This window comes from Podarcis pityusensis (assembly GCF_964106645.2).
Source record: "Podarcis pityusensis genome assembly, chromosome: 7".
Classification (NCBI taxonomy): domain Eukaryota; kingdom Metazoa; phylum Chordata; class Lepidosauria; order Squamata; family Lacertidae; genus Podarcis; species Podarcis pityusensis.
This window is the reverse complement of record NC_138031.1, coordinates 38,310,120-38,336,255: the sequence shown is the minus strand read 5'-3', so window position 1 is coordinate 38,336,255 and position 26,136 is coordinate 38,310,120. Positions and strand designations below refer to the sequence as shown.

At 38.4% G+C, this 26,136-nt stretch overlaps 3 protein-coding genes across 31 annotated transcripts in view; all 3 read right to left on the bottom strand.

The window, feature by feature from the left end:
* Positions 1-379: 379 nt before the first annotated feature.
* Positions 380-4,387, bottom strand: RPS20 (ribosomal protein S20). Its single transcript, XM_081013002.1, has 4 exons — positions 4,228-4,387; positions 2,697-2,796; positions 1,464-1,537; positions 380-604 (listed from the first exon to the last, which is right to left on the bottom strand). The coding sequence occupies exons 1-4, from the start codon at positions 4,228-4,230 to the stop codon at positions 422-424; spliced, it is 360 nt and encodes a 119-aa protein (XP_080869128.1). The 5' UTR covers positions 4,231-4,387; the 3' UTR covers positions 380-421.
* Positions 4,388-11,366: 6,979 nt separating this feature from the next.
* MOS (MOS proto-oncogene, serine/threonine kinase) lies at positions 11,367-12,724 on the bottom strand. The gene has a single exon (XM_081013001.1). The coding sequence runs from the start codon at positions 12,440-12,442 to the stop codon at positions 11,417-11,419; it is 1,026 nt and encodes a 341-aa protein (XP_080869127.1). The 5' UTR covers positions 12,443-12,724; the 3' UTR covers positions 11,367-11,416.
* A 6,935-nt stretch (positions 12,725-19,659) lies between these two features.
* PLAG1 (PLAG1 zinc finger) overlaps positions 19,660-26,136 on the bottom strand; it is a 42,640-nt gene continuing 36,163 nt past the window's right edge. For all 29 annotated transcript variants that reach the window (XM_081013486.1, XM_081013500.1, XM_081013485.1 and 26 more), the window contains one exon: positions 19,660-26,107. In XM_081013486.1, coding sequence (XP_080869612.1) covers positions 24,844-26,107 — 1,264 coding nt within the window. In that variant the 3' untranslated portion in view covers positions 19,660-24,843. The remainder of the gene's footprint in view (positions 26,108-26,136) is intronic.

Genomic DNA, 26,136 nt, shown 5'->3' with positions numbered 1-26,136 from the left:
ACACGACTAAACAACAACAGATTTGGCTCCTGGAGGCAAGAATGCAACTCCCAAACTAGCCAGATATACCAACAAGACTTTGGTTCAAGTGCTATATAGTTAACATTGACTATATACATGATCAACAGGAGGAATCTAGCACATAATTACATACTAAAAACAAGAACAAACCAATAACCCCCTCCCTTAACCCCACCTAGTCTACTCACACTGGTACGCTTCATTTGTTGAATGAGTTCTAAAAATCAGTTTAATCAGAGATCTCGTACCTACCTGATAATTACATACTGTGTAGGCTTTTTAATTGTGGACAAGTAGAGGCTTTTGATACTATTCATAATTAAAGCAGGAACACTGCCATAAAGCACACAACAAAAAGTAAAAGTTGATATTAACTTTTATTGAAGCAGATGACAATCATTTAGGCATCAGCAATGGTAACCTCAACTTCTACTCCAGGCTCAATACTGATAGAAGTTATCTGCTTGACAATCTCCGAAGGACTGTGCAAGTCAATGAGACGCTTGTGAATGCGCATCTGGAAACGATCCCAGGTCTTGGAACCTTCACCACATGGTGTTTTCCTTGTGGTGATTCGCAGAGTCTAAAATGTGAGTAAAATGTTTATTTTATATATTTAGCAAGGTTAATAAAAAAATGAGGTATTTACATAAAATATTCATTCAAAATAGAAATAAACAGACATTAAAACATTAGGTGTAATAAAATTATCAAAATATACATAAAACCAAGTTATAAAAACAAATATACATATTAAAGGCCTGCCTTTGAGAAAAATGGGGTGGGGTTGCAAGCATAAAAAACAATACAACCAAGTACCTTCCCTAATATCAATAGACAAGGCATTTCAGAGATTAGTTGCTGTCACACCAAAATATTCCTTAAACTCAAGGAATGAACATGATGCGACACTTGCTTAATGCTATGTTAGATGTCTATAGAGCTTTGCAGAAACTTGCATCCCTGGGGAAATCAATGAGATAACAGAGCAGTTGATCAACGTTACCTCAGCAAATAGCCCCATTATGAAGGACTGAAGAGTTTACAAGCATCATATTGCTATGTTGACTTACCAGTAACTACAGACTCATTTATACCACACTACCTTAGCATCTTTGGTTAAAGACAGGTACCATAGGTGCTTACTAGATAGTTCCCAGTTCAGGTACTATGTTGTATGTACCTTCTAATGTTTATACATCTCTAACTTATTTTTTAAAAATCTATTCAATACTATACTACACATTACTATACTAGTTCTATCTCCTTCTCCATCCCTAACCAATATAGTCACTACAAAGCAAGTAAAATATGATGCAATGATAGGCCTTATTAAGAGGATCTTCCATCTGTAAAAGCTATGAAGCAAAGGAAGAAGTGATGTCAAGAAAGAATTTAAACTTTAAAACATTCAGGATAAGAATGTGCATGCAGTTACATACCTTGGTGGGCATGCGGACAGGTCCTTTCACTTTTAGGTTCTTTTCCTTAGCACCTCTGATCAGATCTGCACAGACTATAAAAACGAAAATTGAGTTTTTAAAAAGTTGTGTGTTCATCAGTATATATAAAAAAGCACTATAAGTGTTGGCTCAGAATAGCGTATAAATTAATCAAAGTAGTTCAGTGCACTTTTGTCCTCATAGCCAACAAATGTAGATAAAAGTTTCCTCCTGTGAATTGCCAATGCAGCAACTGACTAGAAGTGACGACAATTTAGGATAACTAATTTCATTGCTCTCTTTTCTATATATTTTAATAGGCAACATTCTCAAATTTCATAAACATGCCCACTGCAAACATTTTAACTTATGCAACATAAAAATTACTTCAATCAACCTAGACTTTATCCCCACCCCTGCACTTAAAATATGGAAGCAAACCGGATGGTACAAACATGCAAATCTACCTCAATAAGAAAGATAGCTAACTTCAACAGACCACAACTAATGAGTCTATAGAAGAGTCCTTAATCCCCCAATTTCAACTGAAATCGTCATTTAATCAAGCATGTCCTCACCATTTTTAAACATTAACTACATTAACAGCTCAATATGATGTCATAAGGCCCAATGAAATCAATGGGCTTAGAAGCACCAAACTGTACAGGATGAAACTGCCAAAACAGAAAATTGGGTGGGAAAGTGCACAGACTTCTGCCAGCCGTTTAGAATTTAAATACAAATCTATGCTGTGACCACATTTGGAATACTGAAGACAGATTTGGTCACTTCACCTTAAAAACGATATGGGAGACTAGGAAAAGGTGCAGAAAAGGGCAACCAATATGATCGAGAGGAGAAATTTCCCCTAAGCAAGGTTACAGCAACTATGGCTTTTTAGTTTACAAAAAAAGGAGAGTATGAGGCAACATGACAGAAGTGTTTAAAATCATGCATGGCATAGAAAAGGTTTTCTTCATGCTCTGATACCACTAGAATCCACAGGCATTCAATGAAACTGAATGGTGGAAGATTCAGGACAGGCAGAAGAAAGCATTTCTTCATACAGCGCATTAGACAAAGAAGATAAGGCTATCAATGGCTGAACTATGCCTCTGAATTTGCACCCAGGTCCTGCCTGTGGGTTTCCCATGTGAGACCAGGATGCTGAACCAGATGGGTCACTGGACTGATCTATCAGGGTTAGATCCTATCAGCTATTTTGCTACTTACCTTTTTCAAGTGACTTCACATTGCGACTTGTCAAGGTGATTCTGATTCGATGAATCGCTACCTCCTGTTCTACAGGTGCTTTCCCAGTATCTTTAAATGCCTGAAAGAAATGGGTTGTAATGATAAGTTCTGGCATTCGTTTGATGCTAGTTTTGCAACCTCAAAAACTAATTCAAATCAATCTTTAAAATCATAAATAAGATCTACCGCACATATTGGACTCTTTCCCTCCACCATTACAGTACTAAGCAGAAATGAAGCATTTAGCACTCTGCACATCATAAAACAGTAAACACACATAGGAAGGCATTTTCTGCATCATCTTTACAACAGCAACAACTTGCTCAAACTCAAGCATTAATTGATATATCTTAGCCTTTTGTGACTAGGAATAAGTATAATTATTTACACTTTCAATGCCACAGAACAAAACCCCCAGGATACTCAGTAAAGAGTAACTTTGTAGGCGTACAAGTATTTGTCATGAAAGATGTCCCATGACCGACTTCTCAATATAGGACTGCACAAAAAGCTTTTACTGACCACTTGGGCTCTGTTAAAAGACCCAGGCAATACACCATGTGTCCCTTGAATTTGAAATTAGGATCTTGCAAATCTTATTCACTGACTACAAAACTGCAAGTTTGGTGACTGAGATGAAGAGCTATTTATTTTCATAATGCATATCCTGCTCTTTTAACAAAATGTTCCATGTAGTAAGAAACAATAAAAGTAAAACAGAAGCAAAAACATATATAACAAGAGCCCCAGTGGACAACGAAATCGAAAGTGTTCAAAGTTAAGAATCTTTGTAGTTCTTAAGGGCCTACGAAAACATCTCTCCACCACGCGAGTTAACAGCGAAGAAAGAGGCCTTTTCTCTGCAGCACGTGGACACAGCCGTCCTACTTGGTTATAAACCTCGGTATAACCAAGCAGCCGCAAATCGGTATTTTGCGCAGCCCGATCCTATCTGTGCATATTTATTCGTAAATCCGACTTTGTTCTACGGGGTTTACTTCCTGAGAGCTGCAGCTAAAACGGCATTAAAGCTTGATCTGGTGAACATACCGGGGAACATCAAAATGGGATCTTACGCGTGCCTCTTAACAGCAGAAGCCCCATCTTTCTTGAGACGCGGGAATGGAAACGTATCCTCCCCGCCTATTACCATTATTTATTAAAGTTGTATACCGCCCTTCTTCGTAAGATCGCAGGGCGGTTCACAACATAAAAACTACAAAACCGGAACAGAAAAACACGTAATAAAAACAAGAACGAACCAATAACCCCCTCCCCGAAAGAGGGCACGCCTCTACCCACGGTGGGCTTTTAATGAGGCAGAAAGGAAAGAAGAACCGAGAGCCACGACCTCGGAGCAGCTAGTGAGAGCGCACGCGCGAGACGGAGGCTTGGCTTGGGGAGGGGGCCTTAGGCGCAACCGTTAAATTCGAACGTCTCCAACATCCATGGCAACCCGTCGGCGCGAGGGCTCTTTCCCGCGCGCCTCCTGAGGCCCAGTCTCCCTCACCATGGCCGCCGCGGAGCCTTCCTGACCGACTTATTCCTGGCCGAAGCGCGCGAGGCCCGGGGAACAGCGGTGAGTCAGGAAACGAGCGCCTCGCCGAGACACGGACGCAAAGAGGGCGGCTGGCGAGGCGGCGCGGGCTTTATAGGCTCGCCGAGGCACACACGCCCCGCCCCTTTCTCCCCCCCCTTCGCCCCGGAACCGATTCGGGTGGGTGGATGGGGAGGAGAAGCAGCGACAGCGAGGGCTGGGCCTGCGAAGCGGGGCAGGGGCGGAAGTTGTTCCTCAGGGCGGCGGATCGGCGGAGGGAGGGGAGCCGCCATGGCTGTGCGATGGGTTTTAGGCTTATGCCGGTAGCAGAGTCCTTTTCCCTTTTCCCCGCGAGGGAAAGCGTAGGATCTCCCTGAAATCTCCCTTCTGTCATTTCCCCCTTTATTCCGGCAGGGAGGAAAGGAAACTCTAAAACCTTCCTTCTGAAATGTGGAATTTCCGATTGATCCAGAATAAGACACTTCCCCCCCCCCCCTCCATCGAAGGGTAAACATATAGTGTACTGTACTCACAAGGCGTCTTCTGCTGTAGCCTTTGCTGCTCTGAGGCAGTTTATCCAGGATGCCAAGCCTCGTCTGTCAAGTTAGAATTTGGCCCCGGAACCTCCCTCGCCCCTTTTAAAACTATTTATCTATATCTCTAGCTCTAGGCTGCCTTCCATTTCAGCAGTGATTGACTCCGATCAGCCGCTCGCCCATAGAATCAATATAATTGTACAGATGGAAGGTACCTGTGTTAACCACGTTGCTGGAGTTAGGGGGAAGGAAGCCCCACTGAAGCCGACGAGGGTTAACGCACAAACAAGCATGCGTGGGATTACTCCATTGAGCGCTGGTTTTACTCCCACAAATGCTCAGAGACCAAAGCTTTGTTTCAGAGATACTCTGGGTCAACCAATCTGTTTTAGAGTGATGGAACCCACAGCATTCTTAGACTTGCAGTCTTAAGACTTCCACTTACTTAGATGTAATCTGCATAGAACTCAAGGGTACTTATTTCTGAGCAACTATGCACATTTGGGTGCAAAGCATGGGGAGGCAATCCGCAGTGGCAAAATGGTGCTGGGGGGGGGGGAGAAATAGGATCACTCCCCACTTGCTGCAAACTGTGACTTCTATTTCTAGACAAAGACAAACATGGGATAGATTGTGATGTAGTCAACGTTTAGTCCTGTTTAGTCCTTAGGGAGACCTATTATGAAGTATTGGAAAGAATGAATCACTTTTCAGTCTTATAATTGACCAGTGCAGCAGTATATGAATATTTACATTTTAAATAGGATGGTTCAAAGGCAGGACACAACCAAGAACACCAATGTTCTGAACATATGCAACTAGGGCAGAATAATTTATCTTTGCAGTATTCCTTGTGTTAAAGATCTGCAAACTTTTAACTTTATTCTTCCTCACAATCAGACACATTTGGGAATTAAATTATACTTTATTTGGAACAACTTCACCCTTACATGTATTAACCCCTTAGTCCTCACCCAAGTTCATTCATGGTGAGCCTGTTTTTAAGGAACAGGCTTCATGGAATATTTTACATAATAATGAACCGAATGCCTTTAATAAGGTACTATAAAATCCTAGTATGAACACATGTTCTAACAACAAATAAAAGTACCGTAGTAGGTAACTATACGACTGTCTAATCATGTTGTTCTCCAATAGAACCATTCAGATGACCATTTTGCCACAATTTTGTACCTGTTGGACAGTAAAAACCCTCTCTTCTGCTTTGTACAATGATATATCCAACCAACAGTGCAATCCTAACTTTACTCCCAGGTAAATGGGAATGAGATGTTGGGGTGTAGGGAGGTGACAACTCACCCTGGAACAATTTGGTCATTATTTTGAACAAAAGTCAGAATGCCTTCAGGAATACAAATGCAAAATAGGCATATCTTACATCGCAGCAATATAGGATTTACCGGTAATTCCTTGCTTCCATTAGCAGGGCTTCAGTAATCATGTTACTACTCTTACCCATCTAGTAGGATAAAACAGCAATGTAACCATTTTTATCAGGTATTTGTTTTTATCTCTTATATAAAAGGTTTTGCCTTATTTTAAAAGACGAAGGTTGTAGATAAATTGAAATGGATGTCTATTTCATTTCCACACTCACATTTTTGTTAAGAAGGTTGGGTAAGTGGCTGAACCTAATATGGATACAAAACAGCTTTGATGGATGACAAAGGAGATTAAATATCATTGGTGGTAGTTTTTCAGTAAGATGTGGAGAATAGGGAGGAAGAAAAGATGCCATCCATATTGAGCTTGAGAAAACAATTCCTTTTTAGTAGGATCTTAGTATAATAATTATAAAGCATTATTTATGCACAGCAGTGTCAACAGTTGTCATTGGCAATATACATTAGCCTAGCAAACCTAGGAAAACAATGCTGGCAGTGGGAGATAAATCCTTGACCTAAATTTAAAATCTAAATAAAGAGAATCAAAATTGCTGGAGTTAAATTCTAGTTCAGTGATGTAACACTTTGAAGCAGATTTGAGATGGGAGTCCTATACAACTTTGTAATGTGGTGGCAAAAAAAGTGAAATAAAAGTCTGTTGGTGGAATATTTCTCCAAACATGATTTAGGTCTTAAACAAGAAAAGGGCATTCTGTCTCACTACAGGTGTAAAAAGCAACTCAGCAAAGCTAACATGATAACATTGATTCCTGCTGTTGTAAATAATCATTGCGCTTCTATTGTATTGTACTATTGTATGGAAATGTTATGTATCTCTTCCATTCTACACACTGTAACCATACATCTGTTTACTGTTTACTGAATAACACTCAATGCGTGAAACCTTTTGTCACAGTAATTTTCTTGGCGTTTAGAGTTCTGCAGCACTCATTTTTTATCCTTTCTTTCTCAACAGAAGGGGATTATCATATATACCTATTCACTTCTTCTCCACTGTAGATAAGAATTTTCTATCTTTTCCCATCTAGAGAGATGCTAAGGAGTTCACATTATGGCAAAAAGGAATAACTTTTTATTGACATTGATTCTGTTAGGAACCAGGTATAGCCCTCCTCTAGCATCTCTTATAAAGTATACTAACTGAACATGTGAACTTCAATTCAGATCAAAGTTCGGTTACATTCTTAAAACAAAACAAAACTGAAACATAAAACTAAGTCTGTAAGATACATCCAACTAAGATACATCCAACTGTTACATCAGCCCATCTCCAACTGTAATAGGAGACTGCACACCAACACAGATGTTTAGGACTAAATCCAGGGGTCTAAGATGCAATAGAAGGAGAGTTGACAAAAGGCAAATATACAACAGATTTTGATATATACATTTATATTAATGTGAGCATCTAATGTGAAGGTTAGTTCTTATTGTTAAAAAAAATGATAGATAGCAACCCATTTATGTTGACACACAAGCTACTTCTTTGTAAATAATACATTAAAGTATGTTATGTGTGGACTACCCAGCGTATTTCTGTTCCATGATGGTTTCTCATAGTGCAATAATGCATTTGAATACATTCTTAAAAATCCATGGGGTTCTACTAAAATAAAAGTAATGTATTTATAAAGTGGTCTGAGGACTGCTTATGGAAGCAGCTATCTTTTTCTCTGGACAATTCTCCATGAAGGGACCACATGCTTTGTTCCCTAGCTGCATTAAACTTTTTTTTTTTTACTTGCATGACTACAGTGGAGTTATTAGCTGCTCTAAGCTAGCTAGCTTTTACCAGCTTCAGCTAGAACAAGGATACCTAAAATATAATATCACCCCCTTATATGCCTAACCAACAATTACAGTATGCAACATAGAGCATTTTGCAGATATCATATTGCCAGGAAGTCTGTCTGCATGATACTGCAATGGGCCCTCTAGTGTGCCAGCACCTGTCCGTTAGACAGGTGCTGTATATCGTCTTTTCAGCAAAAAAACATTTCCTCTTTCAACAAGCCTTCTAAATGGTTATGTATTGTGAAATTGCTTTGAAATACTTCACAGAAAGCAGTTCATAAATGAACTAATAATTAGTATTGTATTGATGCACATATTGGTTCACAAATTGTGGAGACTAATACACATACCTATGTCCTGATTTGCACATTGTTGCAGGGGACATGGTAAAATAATTTGGCTCATCCCAAAATGTGGAGAGAATAAAATTTCTCACGCATCCCTATTGCAGTCTTAGCTCTTAAAAGTGAGTTTGTGTGGACAGGTAGCTCGATCTCCTAATTAGCGCTCATTTAAAGTCTCAAGGCAGCAATCTGCATATGAAAGGGAAATTTCATCTAATAACAGCTATGAATCCTTGTGTTTTGATACCTTCTGGAATTTTTGTTTTATTATAATTGATAGACACTATTCTGGAAAAGCTGTTTCTGGGGTCTAGTAGCTAGATACCGTGTTTTACAATTTTGGAAACTAGTTTCACAGTGGCAACACAACTGCATAGAGAAATTCTCAGGCCCATGTTTTTGTGCACATACATAGGTTGTAATGAGTGAACCTGAAGGAAACATGTTAATGTGGGAGATAGAACTTCTTACTTCTGCAACTGTAGCCATATCCAAGTAAGAGTATTTCTGGACCCCATGATATTTCTTCCATACAATACAAGCAGGTTTGATCCCAATAATGTTCACTTTCACAGTGGTGAACACAGTGGTGAGCATTCAGTTATACTATATTAAAAACACCACTTCTGTATATTTGTAGTGTATGACACATATCCAGTTGTCAAGTTATAGATGCCTCAGACTTTGCCATATATATATAGTTTTAGATGTCGTAACAGAGTGTCGTTCTGTCAGCCAAACAAGAAAGCTAGAGAGTTCTAGGCACGAAGTCAGGAAGCATCAGCAGCTATTCTGTGTTTTTAAAAATACTCTGCTTATTTTGGATTATTGTTTAAATAGATACAATTGAGAGTGCTATTTTAAACTTCCTTATATCTTAATCAAAACAGACTAACTTGGCAAAACTTGATTCTGCTGGAAACAAGATTTTCTTATTGTGAGAACGGGAATTGCATTTGCTCCCAGCTGTGTTCCTAAAACAACCTATCCTATAAGCTTATGTAACTTAAGCCACAGTCTATTCATATCAACAAATACTGCCATAGTCAATACAGAAATCAATATGATTTACCCCCCACAAACAGCAGCATATTGTAGCACAGGGTAAGTCTCTTGGAAGTTTGAATGACTGTTTGAAGCCGTTTGAAATACTTGAGGGGAGGAGAAGAGGACGTCCCCACCATCATCATAAGCCAAAGTCCATAGTAAATATGTGACCTAAGAGAGCTCTCTGAACTGTGACCAGAGTATTGGGATGGTAGGGAAACTGTTTTCAGAAGTAGCTTTGATTATTATTATTTTATAATAAACTTCAACTTGCACTTCTTAACATAAAAGAAAATTGAAGTGTGTGTGTGTGTGTGTGTGTGTGTTATAAAGAAAATGTGGATATGAGAGCAAGGCTTAAATGTTAAACACAAACATTTAAGAACAAGGTAGCAGAAGACTTGCAACAACCAAAATGGGAACATTGACATTTGCATGGAAGTAGAATTAAACAAATCATTATCCATAATTCAAAGGTCATCTGAGAGGGTGTTGCAATAAAATAGCAAGGATTTCACCATATCTTTAGATTTAGTTAGAAAACTATCGCAGTCCTCCAGTCTCCTGCTTCATTATCAGTGGGGCATCTGAAAGCAGCCCTGTTTAGGGAAGCTTTTAATGTTTGATGCATTACTGGAATTTAATATTTTGTTGGAAGCCGCCCAGAGTGGCTGGGAAAGCTTAGCCAGATGGGCGGGGTATAAATAAATTATTATTATTATTGTTGTTGTTAATTAATATACCACGCTTCACCCAAAGATCAGAAGATGGTTTGCAGCATAACTCACACACCACATATTAAAAGTACATTGATATGAATATGTATCCAAATCTTTTTGCAGTACCATTGTTAGAAGTTAACTATTTTGTGTTGTTCTTGGTTTCCCAAGACCGCAAGTAAGGTTTTATCATTTTCAGAATGCTTGTAATTCACATAGGGGCACAAAGCATGGAAACAATTTAAGATCATTCTTTTTCCTTTCCAAACAATACTAATCTGGGAGAATAATGCTTGAGTATTTATTCTAGGGTGGCTAGATTCAGGACAAGCTACACCTGCTGAAATTCCGACTTCTACATTACTATTAAAGGTGCAGGGTCCTGTTCTCTATTGTGTCTGGACACACTTTAAAAGCAATCACTAGATAGTTAAACTTAACATACTCTTACATTTATGACCTTTAAATGACTGCTTGTGAACTGCAGTTGTATTTGCCCATCAAGGATCAGTCTCTGTTTTGTCAACCCTTTTGTTATCTAGGTATAGTTAAGAAAGTATCTTCATAAACTGTACCACCTGGTAATGAACAGCTGGGTGGTTTATCTGAACTGGAGACAAAATAGTGAGCCAATCTATTATTCATCATTCTGATCAGTTCCCCCAAAAATGCATGGATATGTTACACATACTGATACCTTGTTTGTGAGCCTATTTTGACCATTGAAATCATGTCACTGTGGCTTAGCAAATATTTAAAACAAGGAAAGAAATTATATAACTTATTTGTAGCTCAAGCCATACAGATATATCACCATTTTCAAAGAGAATAAAATAACAATCACACTGTTACCCCCCCCCCCTTTGTTCAATACTAGTTTGATATATGACACTGGGAGTATGACAATTGTTACATTTTTCTTGGTATGCATTCCTATTAGGAAGCTCCATTATCTTCAATGGACCCAATTCCCACCAAAGTGTGCCTAGGATAGCAACCAAGTCTCAGATCTTGACCATATTTAACCTATGCAGATGCTTAGGACAAAATAATAAACTGAATACAGTTAATAGCAGTCTCTGAGAACCATCAAATACAGCTAATAGCATTCTCTGAACACCATCAAACCTACTACTAATTTCCTGTAATGAACTTTATTTATAGAAAATTGACCACCAGCAACATATATATTTTTAAACTTCTTTTGCATGCAGAGAAGAATCAGAGCAATAAGATACACAAACTTAGCAAGAGATGATCAGCAATAAAAATGAAGGGGGACAAGACAAGGTCTTTTATACTATTAGAGACAGGGACTGAAGATTGTGAAGGAGAAGTTCTGCACTAGGACGCTCTGCTACATCAGCTCTCCAACAGCTTCCAATTATATTTTCAAGCCTTTGGCCAGTGGTTGATTCTCTAAACACAGCTGCAGTCAGAGAAGGGCGCAGGTTATAAGCTACAACAGAGTAGAGTACATACTGGCGCTCACCCGAATAAGGCTCTTGCTGTGTAACCATTTGCCAGAGGGTGATGGCAAAAGAGTAGATGTCTGCCTTGGGGTTGACTCGCTCACCTTTAAGGAGTTCAGGAGCACGGTGGGTGTATGTTCCCCCTTGTTGACAAAGTTGTGGGTCGGATGCAGCATTCTGTAGCTTTTGGGAACATCCAAAGTCTCCAATCTTGCAAACATTGTGTTCAGTGATGAATATGTTGGCAGGTTTCAAATCCAGATGCACAATCAAATGTGAATGGAGAAACACTAAGCCTGCCATAATGTCACAGGAGTAGCCCAGACACTGAGCTATACTCAACTGATCATCTTTCTTTTTAGCTGTTATACAGCCAGTCCCATAGATAACATGGTCCAGAGTCCGATTTCCTACATACTCCATTATTATGGTGCCCAAACTATCCTCATTGCCAGGGGCACATGTGCTAGCAGCCACTATACGCACCACATTTTTGTGATCAAGGCGTGCTGCATTTAGTTCTGCCCAGAAGCTCTGCCGTGATGCCAAACGGTTCTTACTGCATTTTTTTACCTGTTTTACAGCCACTGTAGCTCCATGGTACGTAGCCTTGTAGACAGAACCAAAGCCACCAGAACCTAGAGGGTGCAGCAGGCACAACTGATCCCAGTCTATAGAACACCAAGCTACACGAGAGGGTAGCCGACGAGCCCTAGGCAATGGACCTTCCCCCAACAAGAGTTTTTCACGTTTGGCAGGAAACACCAAGGGACTACTACAGGGTCGTGTTTCCACAGATGGAGAAAATTCCAGATGGAGAAGACGACTATGTGGAAGAGGGGATGGCATAATTATTTCAAAAGAAGGTTAGGCAACACAGTTTCTTCCAAGACAAAGGATTAAGTAGGGTTTCTTGACTTTGTTCTCCTTTTGCCTCCAAGTTCATGTTTCCTTCTCATAAATAGCTGCATTTAATCTCACATGACAAACTCCAATCCGCTTCAGATGATTCCAATTTTAATAATTACTCTAGTAACTTTAGCCTGTAAAGGGAATTGATATTGCAGTCCTAATCCTAAACATACTTACAGCACAATGCTAAACATCCTAAACACGTTTACTTAGCAGTAAGTCTCAGAGTTCAGTACAAATTATTCCTACTAAGTGATTTTAGTGACAAGACTTACATTCATGGAAATCATGAAAGGCTTATTCCTAAGTACACTTGCTAGAAATATTTAATTTGGATCTTATGTTAGGTTCTTATGCTGTTCTGGTTCTGTGTATTGCACTTGAAGGCTGTAGCTAAATAGAGCGACTTCTAGTGGAGTTTAACAACTGAATGATAGGTAGAAATTCAATAGGCAGTGTACTCTTGATGCTAGGAAGAGTCATAACTTAAATTTCTGCCCGTTGTTCAGCACATTAAAGACAGTAGGGCTTTCTCAGAGAAAAGTTGCAACCTTGTGAAGCTATATGGCTCTGAGCATAAAAACCTAAGAGCCTGCTGAATCAGCTAATGGCCCATCTAATCTAGCATCCTGTTCTCGCAGTGGCCAGCCAGATGCCTGCAAGTCAAAATGAGTGCAACAGCACTCTGCTTACCTGTGGTTTCCAGCAACTGGTATCCAGTAGCAATCAAGGTTGATTCAGTCCCAAAATTGTGCCTGAAACCAGATTGAGGTGGATCTAAATAATCTGTACCCCCCACGAACTTCTGCAACTGCTCAGCCATTACTTTCTTCACCACCTTGTCCCCAAAAGGGGTACAGTGGTCCCTCTGGTTACGTACTTAATTCGTTCCGGAGGTCCGTTCTTAACCTGAAACTGTTCTTAACCTGAAGCACCACTTTAGCTAATGGGGCCTCCCGCTGCTGCCGTGCCGTCGTAGCACGATTTCTGTTCTCATCCTGAAGCAAAGTTCTTAACCTGAAGCACTATTTCTGGGTTAGCAGAGTCTGTAACCTGAAGCGTATGTAACCTGAAGCATCTGTAACCTGAGGTACAACTGTGATTGCAACTGGGTGGTTCTATAATTATAAATTATAGAAACCGGAATGGGCTTCTTCAGGAGTGAACACACTGTCACTTGTTTAAGAGAAGCAGGCATCATTCCATCACATAAAGATGCACTCACCACAGCCTGGTTGTGCACATGGTTCATGAGAGCAATAAGCACATCTTTGTAAGAGTCTTGTCCAAATCATTGGGCCATGCAAATTCAATCTGATCCCGCAGAGCATGGGAAGGCATTATATATGACACCTCAGGTGGAACTGCAATGACGGTGACACCCAAGGCACTATGGAGCTGAGTTACTTTATCCTCAAAGTGCTGTGAAAACTGATCACATCATGCTGCTGAGGGCTCCAGAGGTCCGTCTACCACTTCTGGTAATGAGCAGCCTTTGGACTATTCAAAACAACTCTGCCAGACAGCTCTTTGAGGATGCAACAGAGGCGGCAAAGTAATTCTCTTTTGTCACCTTCACTGCTGCTTGACAGGTAGCCTTCTGTGACTTAATAAGCAGTCAGCTTAGGGTCTTCAGCATGAAGATGGGACTTCGGCATGATCCAGTAGGGCTGATATTATGTTTGTAAGTGTATTTAGGATTAGATTAAGTCATTTGCCCTAGAAAGAGGCTTCTTAAATTAGCTTTTTAAACTTGCCATAGTATTACTATGAACTTGTTAAGATTCATTCCTACAAGGAGCCCTCATTTTTCAACCCCCCCGTCTTAAAAAAATTCTTTTCCTTAAGCTGCTTCACTGAAAGTATTTCCCTGCTTTTCAGCAATTGCTTGCAATTATATCAGAATTATATCAGACCAACTTAGTTGGTCTTAAAGGTGCTACTGGAAGGATTTTTTTTTATTTTGACTATGGCAGACCAACACGGCTACCTATCTGTAATCAGAATGAGAGAATGCCACACAGAATTCATTATCAATCAGAAATTTTACCTTGCTATCACACTGCTGCCAAGGAAGTGCATTCATATTGGGCTCTTTCACAAAGTGATGTTCCATGCAGATTTCACCACACCATGAGCAACAAATATAATTGTGGGATAATGACACAATTTAGGTGTCATTTTGTGATTTTCTAGATCAGCTGCTACAAAGCTGTGTATATTCAAAATGCTTACTTGGGACTTTCAGATGAGCATGAGCACAAGTTAAACTTGTGTGTGATATGACACAGGCATAAGTCAATGCCTGGTCTCTATAGATGAATATAAGTTTCAGTTTCTGATGTTAGTTTTGAAATGACAAGAGATTGTTTGTACAGTACTTTTCAAATTGCTTTCAGCTTTGCTAAGTAACAATTTGTTTTGCTTTATTTTTTCTTAATCACACGAGGCTTCTCTAAGGCCAAAGCAGAATTAGAGCTAGAGAAATGTGTGGCAAAAATTAGTCAAAAAATTGCAGCATTTTAAAGACAATATGCAATTTCAGTAGATCTCCCAGAGTGTTGCACAGCATTCAGTTGTTCTGTTACCAGAGCTGATCTGTGTAGTAGCTAAGCGTGTGAGCTGTGTGCTGTGAAGTCTTTAGGTCATTCTCACTTCTGTAATATGTGGTCTTGGGTGAGTCACATTTCCTCAGTGTCACCCTTCTTCCCTTACACCTGTCATTATAGGATAACAGGGCTGACCTATCTTACAGGGTTCTTGTAAGGATGCTGCAGTCCTGTGCGCACTTACTTGTGAGTTCCTTTGAAATAAGAGGAGTAAACTAAAATCCAACCCGGCTGTGGGATAATGCACCTGAATCTCTTCACCCACCATATATACATATGGTAAGCAAAATGCATGCAATATTAGAAATGTACACATAAATTAGTACTTTGCTGCTTCAAAACCTGCCTTGTTGAATTGTATAAAGGAGGCTGCCTTACCTGGGAATGACACCACACACCTGATCAGGTCCTTTTGCTGTGCGTTGCCCCATTTTTCTCTCTTTCTCAGCCAATCTTTCTCTATGGGCATATGAAATTAAGGCTAATGGGTTTAATACTGAAAGTACTGGGGTTTGGGTGCCACTATGCTGCTGAAACCCACCTCTCCCCTTTCCAGCTAATGTCAAGAAGGCAGTGCAGGTTCCAAAGTTTATGTCTAGGTACAACGATTGACTAGATATGGCAATACAGAGGTGTTATTAGGCATTAGGAAAGCTAATCTGGGATGAGATGTACACTGGATAGAACTGTACTCTCTTTGAGACATCCTTTTGCCAGTTCAAAGGTACCCCTGGATAAAGTAAAATTGGCTACTATCATGTATGGTCGAGTTTATCAAGAAGTTCTCAAGCCAACCTCACCTCTTTTTATTTTTTGAGAGTTACTAGTTGCCCAGATCATGGCAATGCCATAAACCAGGATTAGCCAATTTGTTGCCCTCCAGAAGTTCTTGGACTAAAATTCCAAAAACATTTGCCAGTAGTTGATAAAGTTATGATTTCCTCATTGACAAGCTGGTAAAATATGGACTGGACACAACAACTGTTGGGTGGATCTGCAGCTGGTTGAAAAACTGACTGCCCCTTAAATTTTTTCAATATTCTGTAGCAGTCTGGTGTTCCACAGGGCTTTCTTAGGCTCTGTGCTATTCAGTATTTTTTATAAACATATAAAATACTTCAAAGGTGTTGAGGAGATGCTTTTAAAATATGTAGACAACACAAAGCTGGGAGGGGTGGCCAACACCATAAAAGCCAGAATCAAGATTTAATAATATGTTGACAAGTAGGAACATTGTGCCAAAACCAGCAAGATGAAATTCAACAGAAAGAAAAGCCCTGCATTTAAAGCATCAAGAATTTATGACACATATGTAAGTTGGGGGACAACCTGCTTTAAAAATGTGTGTGTCTTCACCTTAAGTTTTCAATATTACTTTAAAAACTCTGAATGCTTTTTTTGAGCGCTGTATTTGAGGATTGCCTCTTACCATGTGAACATGCCTTCCAGTACGTTCATAATCTGAGGCCTTGCAACACATCCTGTTACCTTCAGAAGTTTGGCTGGGTGGGTTGCAGCAGAGGGTCTTTACCGTTAAGTCATGGAGGTTGCAGAACTCCCTTTCTGAAGAGGTTTGGTTGGTCTCTTGTGGTTTTTTAGGCAGGCTGAAAAAAAATTCTTCCAATGTATATTGATAGCTTTATTAAAAAATGCTATTTTTGATGTATTTGTAAATATATATTATAGCCAGGGACACTTTTTATGGATAAAAGGAGAAATATAAATATACACACAGTGCTGGTGTTAACCTTTAAAGCTTTAAATGGCTTGTGGTTCCTAAAAGCCAATCTCCTCACATATGTAAATGTGTGAGATTATTTTCTGAGGCTGAGGCCCTCCTCTGTGTACTCCCCCCCCCCCATATAAGGCGAAATGAGTGGCTAGTAAGCAGCAGATACTTTTGAAGGGATACCTCAGTTGTGGAATGTTCTCCCCAGAAAGACTCACCAGACCCTTTCAGTGCCAGGTTTTATTTTTCCAGGCTTTCCAGTTAAAACAAGCATGTGCTCTTTGTTTCTGGTGCTTTTATACTTATATATGCTTTTTCTGTGCACCAGAGAACTTATTTAATGGGTAGTATTAAAATGTTGTTCATAATATATAAATGTATATAATGAGACTGGATATTTGCTTCCTGAGTCTTCTGAGATCTTGCTGTCGTAGTCAAAAGTTAGCTAGGAGAAATTATATAGTTACATTTAATTTCACTTATTAGTGGCAGAAAATGTGTTAGAAAGTAGCTATGAGTTCAGATGTCAAAGATGGCTAATAAAGAATTTGGACTTTTGTTATGGGAACAGATAAAAATGTTAGGAAGTAACACTTTATACGAAAAGTGACATTAACTAATTTGGACTTATTATAAATAAGCTGCAGTTACTGAAAAAAAATGTGGCCTATACAGATAATATGTAGCATGCTGAAAGCATTGTTAGATAAGAAATGGTATTGAGCAAGTCACTGTAAGATTTCTTATTGCCTGCTTAGTAATGTTAACAAAAAAGACTGATACAATGTATCTACACAAGGGGGCAACCTTGTATTTTGTCTAGCTTGAATTTTTGATGAAACCGATTGATGAAATCAACAATTTAAAAGAACTATACGATTCCCCAGTATTTTAGTACTCTTTTCATCAGACATGAAAAAATCATGTATAAATTTGTATTCTAGGAACGATAGAATACAACCCCACCCCATCTCAATATGGTTACATCCAAGCATTGGATAGTTTTGAGGTTTTATTCAGAAATATGTTAAATGGACTGCTCTGTAGAACAGGTGATGTGAGAACTACCAAAACAAAAACAAAAGAGAACAAAGTTTGTAAGTACTATATTAAACACTTGCTATGGTGAAATACAATAGAGTTTACTCTGTCTATTAAAACATGTCTTCAAGTCATTTGCAAACAGCAAAAGGGCTTTGAAACTGCTGCAGATTCCCAAACATCTGACCACTAGCAGCTTGTTGAGCACTTCGAAACTCCTTACAAGGGATTTTGATTGGTGGGCAGTGGTACCCACCTGCCAATCATCTGGTGTCATGTGATTAACAGGTGGACAGCCGCACTCACCTTTCCAGTCTGACCTGAGAAACTGATCTTTTAAGGATTGTTATATCCATTTGTCAACATAAATTGCCATATACCATGTCAGATCATTGGTCCATCTGGCTCAGTATTTTATATACTCACTGGAAGCAGCTCTCTTTCACTCCATCCGAAGATGCCAGGACTGAATGTGGGACCTTCTGCATACAGAGTATGTGTTGTACTACTAAGCTCCGATCTTCCCTGTATCTTCTGCATGTATCTTTTGCAGACATTAACAGATTCGAGCAAATGGTTTTCAGGCTGTGTCCTGGGGAACTGTTTCTTAAAATGAGATGATCAGTTGCTGAAGTAGTCTACCACTACTTCTCTTCCTGTATAATGCATGGCTATATGAGTGTAGAAAGTAAGTTACACAGCAAGCCTCAGCAGACCTGACTTAGTACCACATTATGTACAGAGTGGGTGTTCTACCATAATCTTTGCAAAGAGAAAGTCAAGATGATTTCAATTCAAAAAGTCCATGCTTTCTATAGGGAGTTAAAATGCTACAAGCCAACATGAACAGTATCTGTGATAGTTAGTTGGAGAAATGCAGTACCACAAATGGTGGCTACTGGTGTTTCTGCTAGGAGGCAGTGGCATATTTATTCCAGTGATAAGGAAAGCAAAGTTGAGAAATGGTACCAAGCATTACAAGGAACTTTGTAATGAACTTTGCTGGGTTTCCTCATTCAGCACACCAGATGGATGTTGCTATTAGCAAAAAATAAGGTAGACAGGCCTAAATGTTAACTGTTGTCCCATGCTTACTAACTGCAAGAGTAGGTATCTGTAAGCACTATATAGAAAACCTGTGTTTAGGAAGCATTTCTGGCAATGCACTCAGGAAGGTAGTTGTGACTTTGTCACCCAAGGAAACCTATGAGCTACACTACTGTTATGGCTTTGAAGATTACTATGCACAGCATAGTTCCATTGCTATAAAATGATTCATAATCTATATTTAAAAGGGTAATGTTTTGTAGCATAATTCTAATGCTGTAAAGTATGGGTGATTAATATGCAACCCTCCAGATTTTTTGGACTCAATTCTCATCAACCTCAGTCATCAAGGCCAATGGTCAGGGATTATGGAAGTTGTAGTATAACAACATCTGAGAGGGCCACAGTTTAGTTACTCATACTATAAAAAATTACTTAAAGCAACAGTAATTTTAACCAATGATATGATGAATTAAAAAATGGTGAAAATGGTTCAGATAAACCTGTCAGCTCCAGACACAAAATCTTGATACTGACTAAATTTGGAATGATGTCACTACTTTGCCAGAGACATTTTTGAGACTTGTAATATAACCAAATTTTGAACTGAGGATACCCATAATCTTCCATTAGCTGTCAATTTACTATCTGCAAATAAGAAAGGCTGTTGGAATATGTTAAGTTCACAGTCTTTTGCATAATCACACACACACACACACACACCATCATACTTAATTCCAGGCATATTTTGTACATAACTAAAACCATTCTGTTTTATTGATATTTTGTGGAGTTCACATATTTTTGTACAGCAAACATAACACTGTAGGCCACAAGAAGCTGCAGCACTATTGTTTAATAGCAGCAAGTTATATTTTTATCAGGGTATGTGGACAATAAATAGTCTGTTTCTTTGGATATGAATGTCTAAAATGAATTTCTGCTGCAGCTTCATAATGTGATAGCTATTTTACAGAGCTTATACACAAAAATATATATGCAATCTTTTGTCTATATTTTATACAAATACAACAGTAGTTTGTGAATACATTTTAAAGTACATATACATGATAAGCAACTCAATTTCCCATATCACAGGATAGTAATTTTAAATGAAATACACAAATTCAGTCTGGAATGCATTTTTCTATTTTGACTCAAAATCTGTATCATTAAACATTTTAGCACACAAGTCCAAACATTTCTCACTATCTAAAAATATAAGTTTCAGCAATCCAAGTCAGGTTCAGGTGTCATTCTTTTTATATTTCCCCCCAGTTTGTTAATATTCAAAGGGCTCTTAAAAACAAGTATGTTCTTCACTCCACACCATATCAAAAGCCCCCCATTTCATCTATCATCTTCTAGTTTTGAGAATAGGTTCATTTGGGTACAAATTTACATGTCCAAGTTTCTCCTTTTGCAAGTGCATATGAATACATGGTGGTGTACAAAATTCATTAATGACAAATTAAGTCACAGTATAAAAATATATCATACATCTATAAATCTAGTATAGGCCTTTCTCTATGGATAAAAATACATCAGTCTGAATGAGACAGGGAGGTCTGTAGCACCATGAGAGGAGTTGTATCCCAAGTTATATTAGCAGCATGATCCACTATAATATATTTGCATGAGTGTTTCTGAGAAAATAAACATTCATTCTGGTTCAACTGTACCACTGAAGCTTATACTGAAAAGTGTTTGCATGCAGTTAGCAATAGTTCTGTGTCAATTTTAGGGTTAAATACTTACAAAAAAAACCATGGCCTTCCAGCACATGACCACCCCTTTAAGAGTTAGGGGACTATAAACACTCTTTTTTTTATTACTGTGACATCACTTTAAATTGTCTTCCTCTATAGTATCAAATAAGTGGCTGTTTTCATTGTAATATGACAGAATGCAGATAGGCAACTGAACCTACATGGCATACTTCATAGCAAACAATGTATAGACTTTATTACTAAGAGGCACGTTATTTTAAGCTGCTAAACCAGTGTATGAGACAAATAATTAAGAGCTTAAGTCTTCTCTTTATACTAAAAGGCACAGGATCAACCCTATGTTGAATTCCAGCAGCAGCATAGCTATGGTAGGACATATCTTTCCAATACTGCATCTTAAATGTTCTGATGGTTACAATCCTACACACACTTACTTGGAAGTAAATTCCATTGAATTCAGTGGGTCTTCCGAGTAAAATACACATAGGATTGAGCTATAAGGCTGTGCTCCTGTGCCTAATTTCACACATGTAATTCCCACAGAAATGTATGGGACTTACTTAGCATTAGTGGGCACATGACTGTAACCTCTAAGATTTCAGAGTATACACTTAACTATTGTTGACTATTCAATTTTTGGACTGGTATGAAATGGCAGTAGAAGACTGCAGTAGAAACATGTAAACCTAGGAATCCACTGTAAAACCCTTTAAAAAGACACACTGGTTTTGTGCAATATAGCAAATTGATACAAAAACACTTTTAAGATGTACCTGTTAAAAGTTACAATGTTTACCATTCTGTACCCAAAGCATTATACCAAAAGGCCCACGTATGTCATCTAATGGCACTTGAAAAATTATAATAAAAGTTTTTTTTAATAATAGAAAGCATAACCTGTAAGAAATTCTCTTTTATAAGATTTAGGTTTTCTTTTTGAAAGTGCTATATCTTGTATTATGTGTAACACAGAAGTTGATCGAGCTTTAGTTAAAAAACAACAACAAAAACAGCCTACAATACATAGAGCTCACTAGGCAAAAATCCTGAAAATATGTACTCTTAACATTCATTATTAGCTTAATAAAGCAATCAGGTCTGGCTCATGTTTTTAGTCAGTATATGGTTTTTGAAAACCTCTACTGCCAAATGAATAAATCACTCTATTCCACAATTCACTACTAATAAACACAAGCAAATTATATATATAATATTTTTAAAAATCCATAGCAGAAGTTTAGAAGTTGCACAAAGTGTGGTGCATGATCAGCCAGCACACACCACACTCCACTCTTAAGAATTAACCTGGTAACTACAAAATAGGCTTTAACATTGACAGTTTTAAGTTGCCAATAATGACTTTGCCTAAATGATAGTCATAAAGCACTAATGTGTAAATATTGCCTACGCTGTCATTCTGCTTCCATATACTCCCACACCTTACTTCAGTGACAGAAACACAAGGTGTAGCCATCTGCTGAAGTACTAACTGAATGAGGTTCAATATCTTGTCAGAGGTCCCTACTACTATAATTTGAAGTGCACCTGTGTCTCTAATTAAAACCATCTTACAACCTGAGGGAACTGCCGTAACAACATGGAGCCTTCATATGTATTAAGGAGTACTGGAAAAACTAGTTTTTTATTTTTTAAAAAAACCAAGTTAACCAGCAACTAACACTGAAAACAGATAATATTGTCGTGACATGCTTTGTACATACCATCCCTGTCAAACACCATAAGCAATGTAGTGGTAAGCCTCTATTAGAAAATGAAAGGTTAAAACTAGTTCAACTCACTTCTGAAATGGGTGAACAGCTTTTTCAAATAGTCACCTGCTGGTGTTTCCCCAGTAACACACAAAACTACTGAGTGTGTGAAAAAAATGGGACAGAGAAGGCCAGTCCCTCAGGTACCAATTCTGAAAGGTGTTGAATTCCTTCAACATCTACCAAAACAGCATGGAAGGAGGTATACTTTTCTCATAGGACATGACTCCTTTCAAGAGATAGTATTTCCGTCTTTTCTACTACTACTACTAATCATAATCACAATTAAACAATTTTCTATTTGCTTTGTCATTTGGACATAAAGTAAGTTTGTAATATTTCCAATTTTCTTCTGATGTGTTCCTCTCCCCTCCCTTAAAATGATGGTGCTAAAAGGCTGGAAAGCAATATTGAACAAGTCATTCCACTAAAGCTGTATTCAAGCAACCTGTTTCATAGAAACTAAAGGAAGCAATCATGCAGCAGAGCTAAAGTCTACTTTGAGAAAGTCTTCTCCCAGCATATTGGAGCAGCTTGTAGAATTTTGAAACTGTATTTTCCTTATTAATACACCCCTTTTTAATGCCTTTGGAACATAAACATTTATAAAAAGTTACCATTCAGTAATAAAATTTAAATACATCAGTATAAAATAGTAAAATCACACCTGCATATTGTTCCTACGATAAAAAAGTAGAAACTAATGATACAAATATTGGGAGCCAAAGCTCCTTAATGGGAGCAACTTTTGTTTCTGTGAAGTATATTAAGGTCAACCACTTAAAACCTTGTATTCATTTACACAAATGATTGGTGATAATTATGCCAAGGAATAGAATGTTACCAAGTTACAGCAAAACTACATTTTGCATTTATATATCACAGTTTTTCCCTCTTTTGGTTATTGGGGTAGGGAATATAAGAGGGCATTTTGAAAAGCAACAGCACTTTGACATACAGCATGAGTAGCCATTTTGTTGTTAGTTTTCCCAAACACCCTTTTATATTAGGTAAAAGTGGCATAAGCAATATGCTTTTACTTCACTCCTAAGAGTCCTGTTATTAATTATTGGCAGTGTGAAAAATCACTAGCCAAATACCCAGGCGTGGTAAGTGTGATTACCATCTGCGTTGTTACTTAGGGTGACATTACACACCATGAAATATAACTCAAGAGATCCGCTCCAATGATAATATGGAAAAATGTATTTGCCAGTTTACATTCATTTTTTGACTGTAAACTAAACATCAAATTGACATCATATGAAAAACTTTCTGTCTCGACTTCACCCCATCTTTCTGATGAGACTGCTAAAAAAGATTATGGAAAAGGTAACGTGAAAATGGATTTTATTTGATGCTTTCTGCTTACTTACTGAAGGAATTAGTCAGCAGAACTGGAAGAAGGCACTTGTTAGCAATTCCTCATTCCAGTGCAGCTTCCCTGCCCCACAATGGTTGCTGTAAATCTGGTCCAGCACAGATGGTGGGGGGTGCAGGGGAGTTCAGGGAAACTGAAGGGGAGAAGGGAAATTGCCGCAGCAGCTTCCCTCCTCCATTCTGCTGATGGATTTCTTTCATCAGTGAATGAGCAGAAAGCATTGGATACTTAGGATACTCACTGGATACCCAGTATTCAACCATGTTTGACTCAGAATAGTCCTATTGAAATTAATAGACCTAACTTAATCATGTTCTATAATTTCAAAGAGTCTACTCTGAGTAAAAACTTAGTTGAATACCACCCAATATTTTTATTTGAAGGTCAGCTCTTACATTTTGTCTCTTTTAAAACTTCCCAATCAGGCATACCTGTCTTACCAAATTATAATACTTTGTAATTGCACTTAAGCGAGAGGTTTCTTCCTCTCTATTCTTGTGAAGTTATTTAAGCGTAAGTGGTAGGTCCTTCAGACCTTTGAAGAAGACTACACATAAAAACTTTCTCATACAAGAGTAACACATTTCCTTATTTATAAATCATGATTTTTAGTTCATGAACAAGGCAAAAATATTCTGAATTTTTCACAGACATCTGTATTAACAGTAATGTTTTGTTCCTAGTCTTGAAAGTATCAAAATAGCCACAATTCCATTGACAAAGTGAATTATCAGATCTTAATGAAATTTTAAACAAGGGATACATAACTTTTAGTGGGAATGGTTTCCTTTTCCTTTTTTAAGTGTGGGTCTATTGGCAGTGAGAATACAGAGACTTAAAAAAACACACAGAGTAAACAACTGTGAATGAACACATTCAAAATATTTTAAAAGTTAATTTGAATTTCATACTGGCTTAATGAGATTGGTACTGTACAAAAGTAGATTTACAAATGACATAGTAGGCACTACATTAATAAAAGTAATCTAAGGCATTTCTACAAATAAACCTGTCACAAGGCAATTTTTCACCCTATTGGAAAGCTTGATGAAAACGTGGTAAGGTTGTGGTTGTGTTTAAACTGCTTGTGAAAGCTGCTGATAATGAATGCAAAGACCCAAGACCTATACCATTACCAGGGTCATGTGGATCTTGTGCCTGTTGAGGAAGCTGCGTCATAGATGAATGTGCTTCCTCTTGCGTGTAACTCATTCCGAGATTTCCTACAGAAACAGAAGGATTAAAAGGAGGTCCATTTACAGGTATAAAATTGAATAACTGAGAGAAGTCCAGTGATGGGGTGCTTAGAGGTTCACTAATAGAAACTGAACTTTTCGAAAGGGAAACATCCCCAGATCCATCATCTAGTGGCCCTACTTGAGGATCCAACCCTAATTTAGATGAAGACGCTTGAGAATCTTGGGACGAAGAAGGCATACCACTTTGCAGTTCCATTAAGTAACTTTCAATTTCCCCTTTCAATGGCTGCTCTTTATCAGTCATAGAAACTGTATATGAGGTAGAACTGAGTGGATATTTTAGAGAGAGCTGGTGAGAAGGATGGACAGATTCCATATCTATTGGACAAGGCATTCCTAAAGGTAATGATGTGGCAACCATTTGGTGTGCAGATGTTGAGCTCTGCATGGACTGAATCTGAGTATTGTAGAGATTTAATTGCAAAGTGTTTGTAAATGGCTTGGATGTCAGTTCACTGGAAGATAAAGACATCACTGGAAGTAACTCGTCCTTTATAGGCACAGAAACATTGCAAGGAAATGGGTCTAGTAGATCCATTGGCTCCGTTTTGACCTTCAGAAGTTCTTGGTTGTGACTTTTCTTCATATGCCGTGTTAGGTGATCCTTCCGGCCAAATCTCTGTGCGCAATACTGACAGAGGAAGTCCTTTCTTCCAGTGTGCACTACCATGTGTCTTCGGACATCCTTTCGGGTGTAAAACCGACGATCACAATGTTCACACTGGTGCTTTTTCTCCTTCACTCCACCTGATGATTTGCCTGCATGAGTTTTTAGGTGCTCCAGCAACACCCCTGTGCTTTCAAATGTCTGCAAACATACTTTACAGGTGAGGTCACCACTTGTTGCAGCATGCAAAGCCAGGTGACGCTTAAACCCAAGCTTCGTGTTGTAGTTCTTTCCACATTCTTCACACTTAAAGGCCTCTTTATTGGGATTATGTGTATGTAGGTGATTCTTTAGGTGATCTTTTCGATGAAACATTTTCTCACAATAATTACACTTGTGGGTTTTCTCAGGAGAATGAGTAGCCATATGCCTTGAAACACAGATATATTCTGTAAGTAA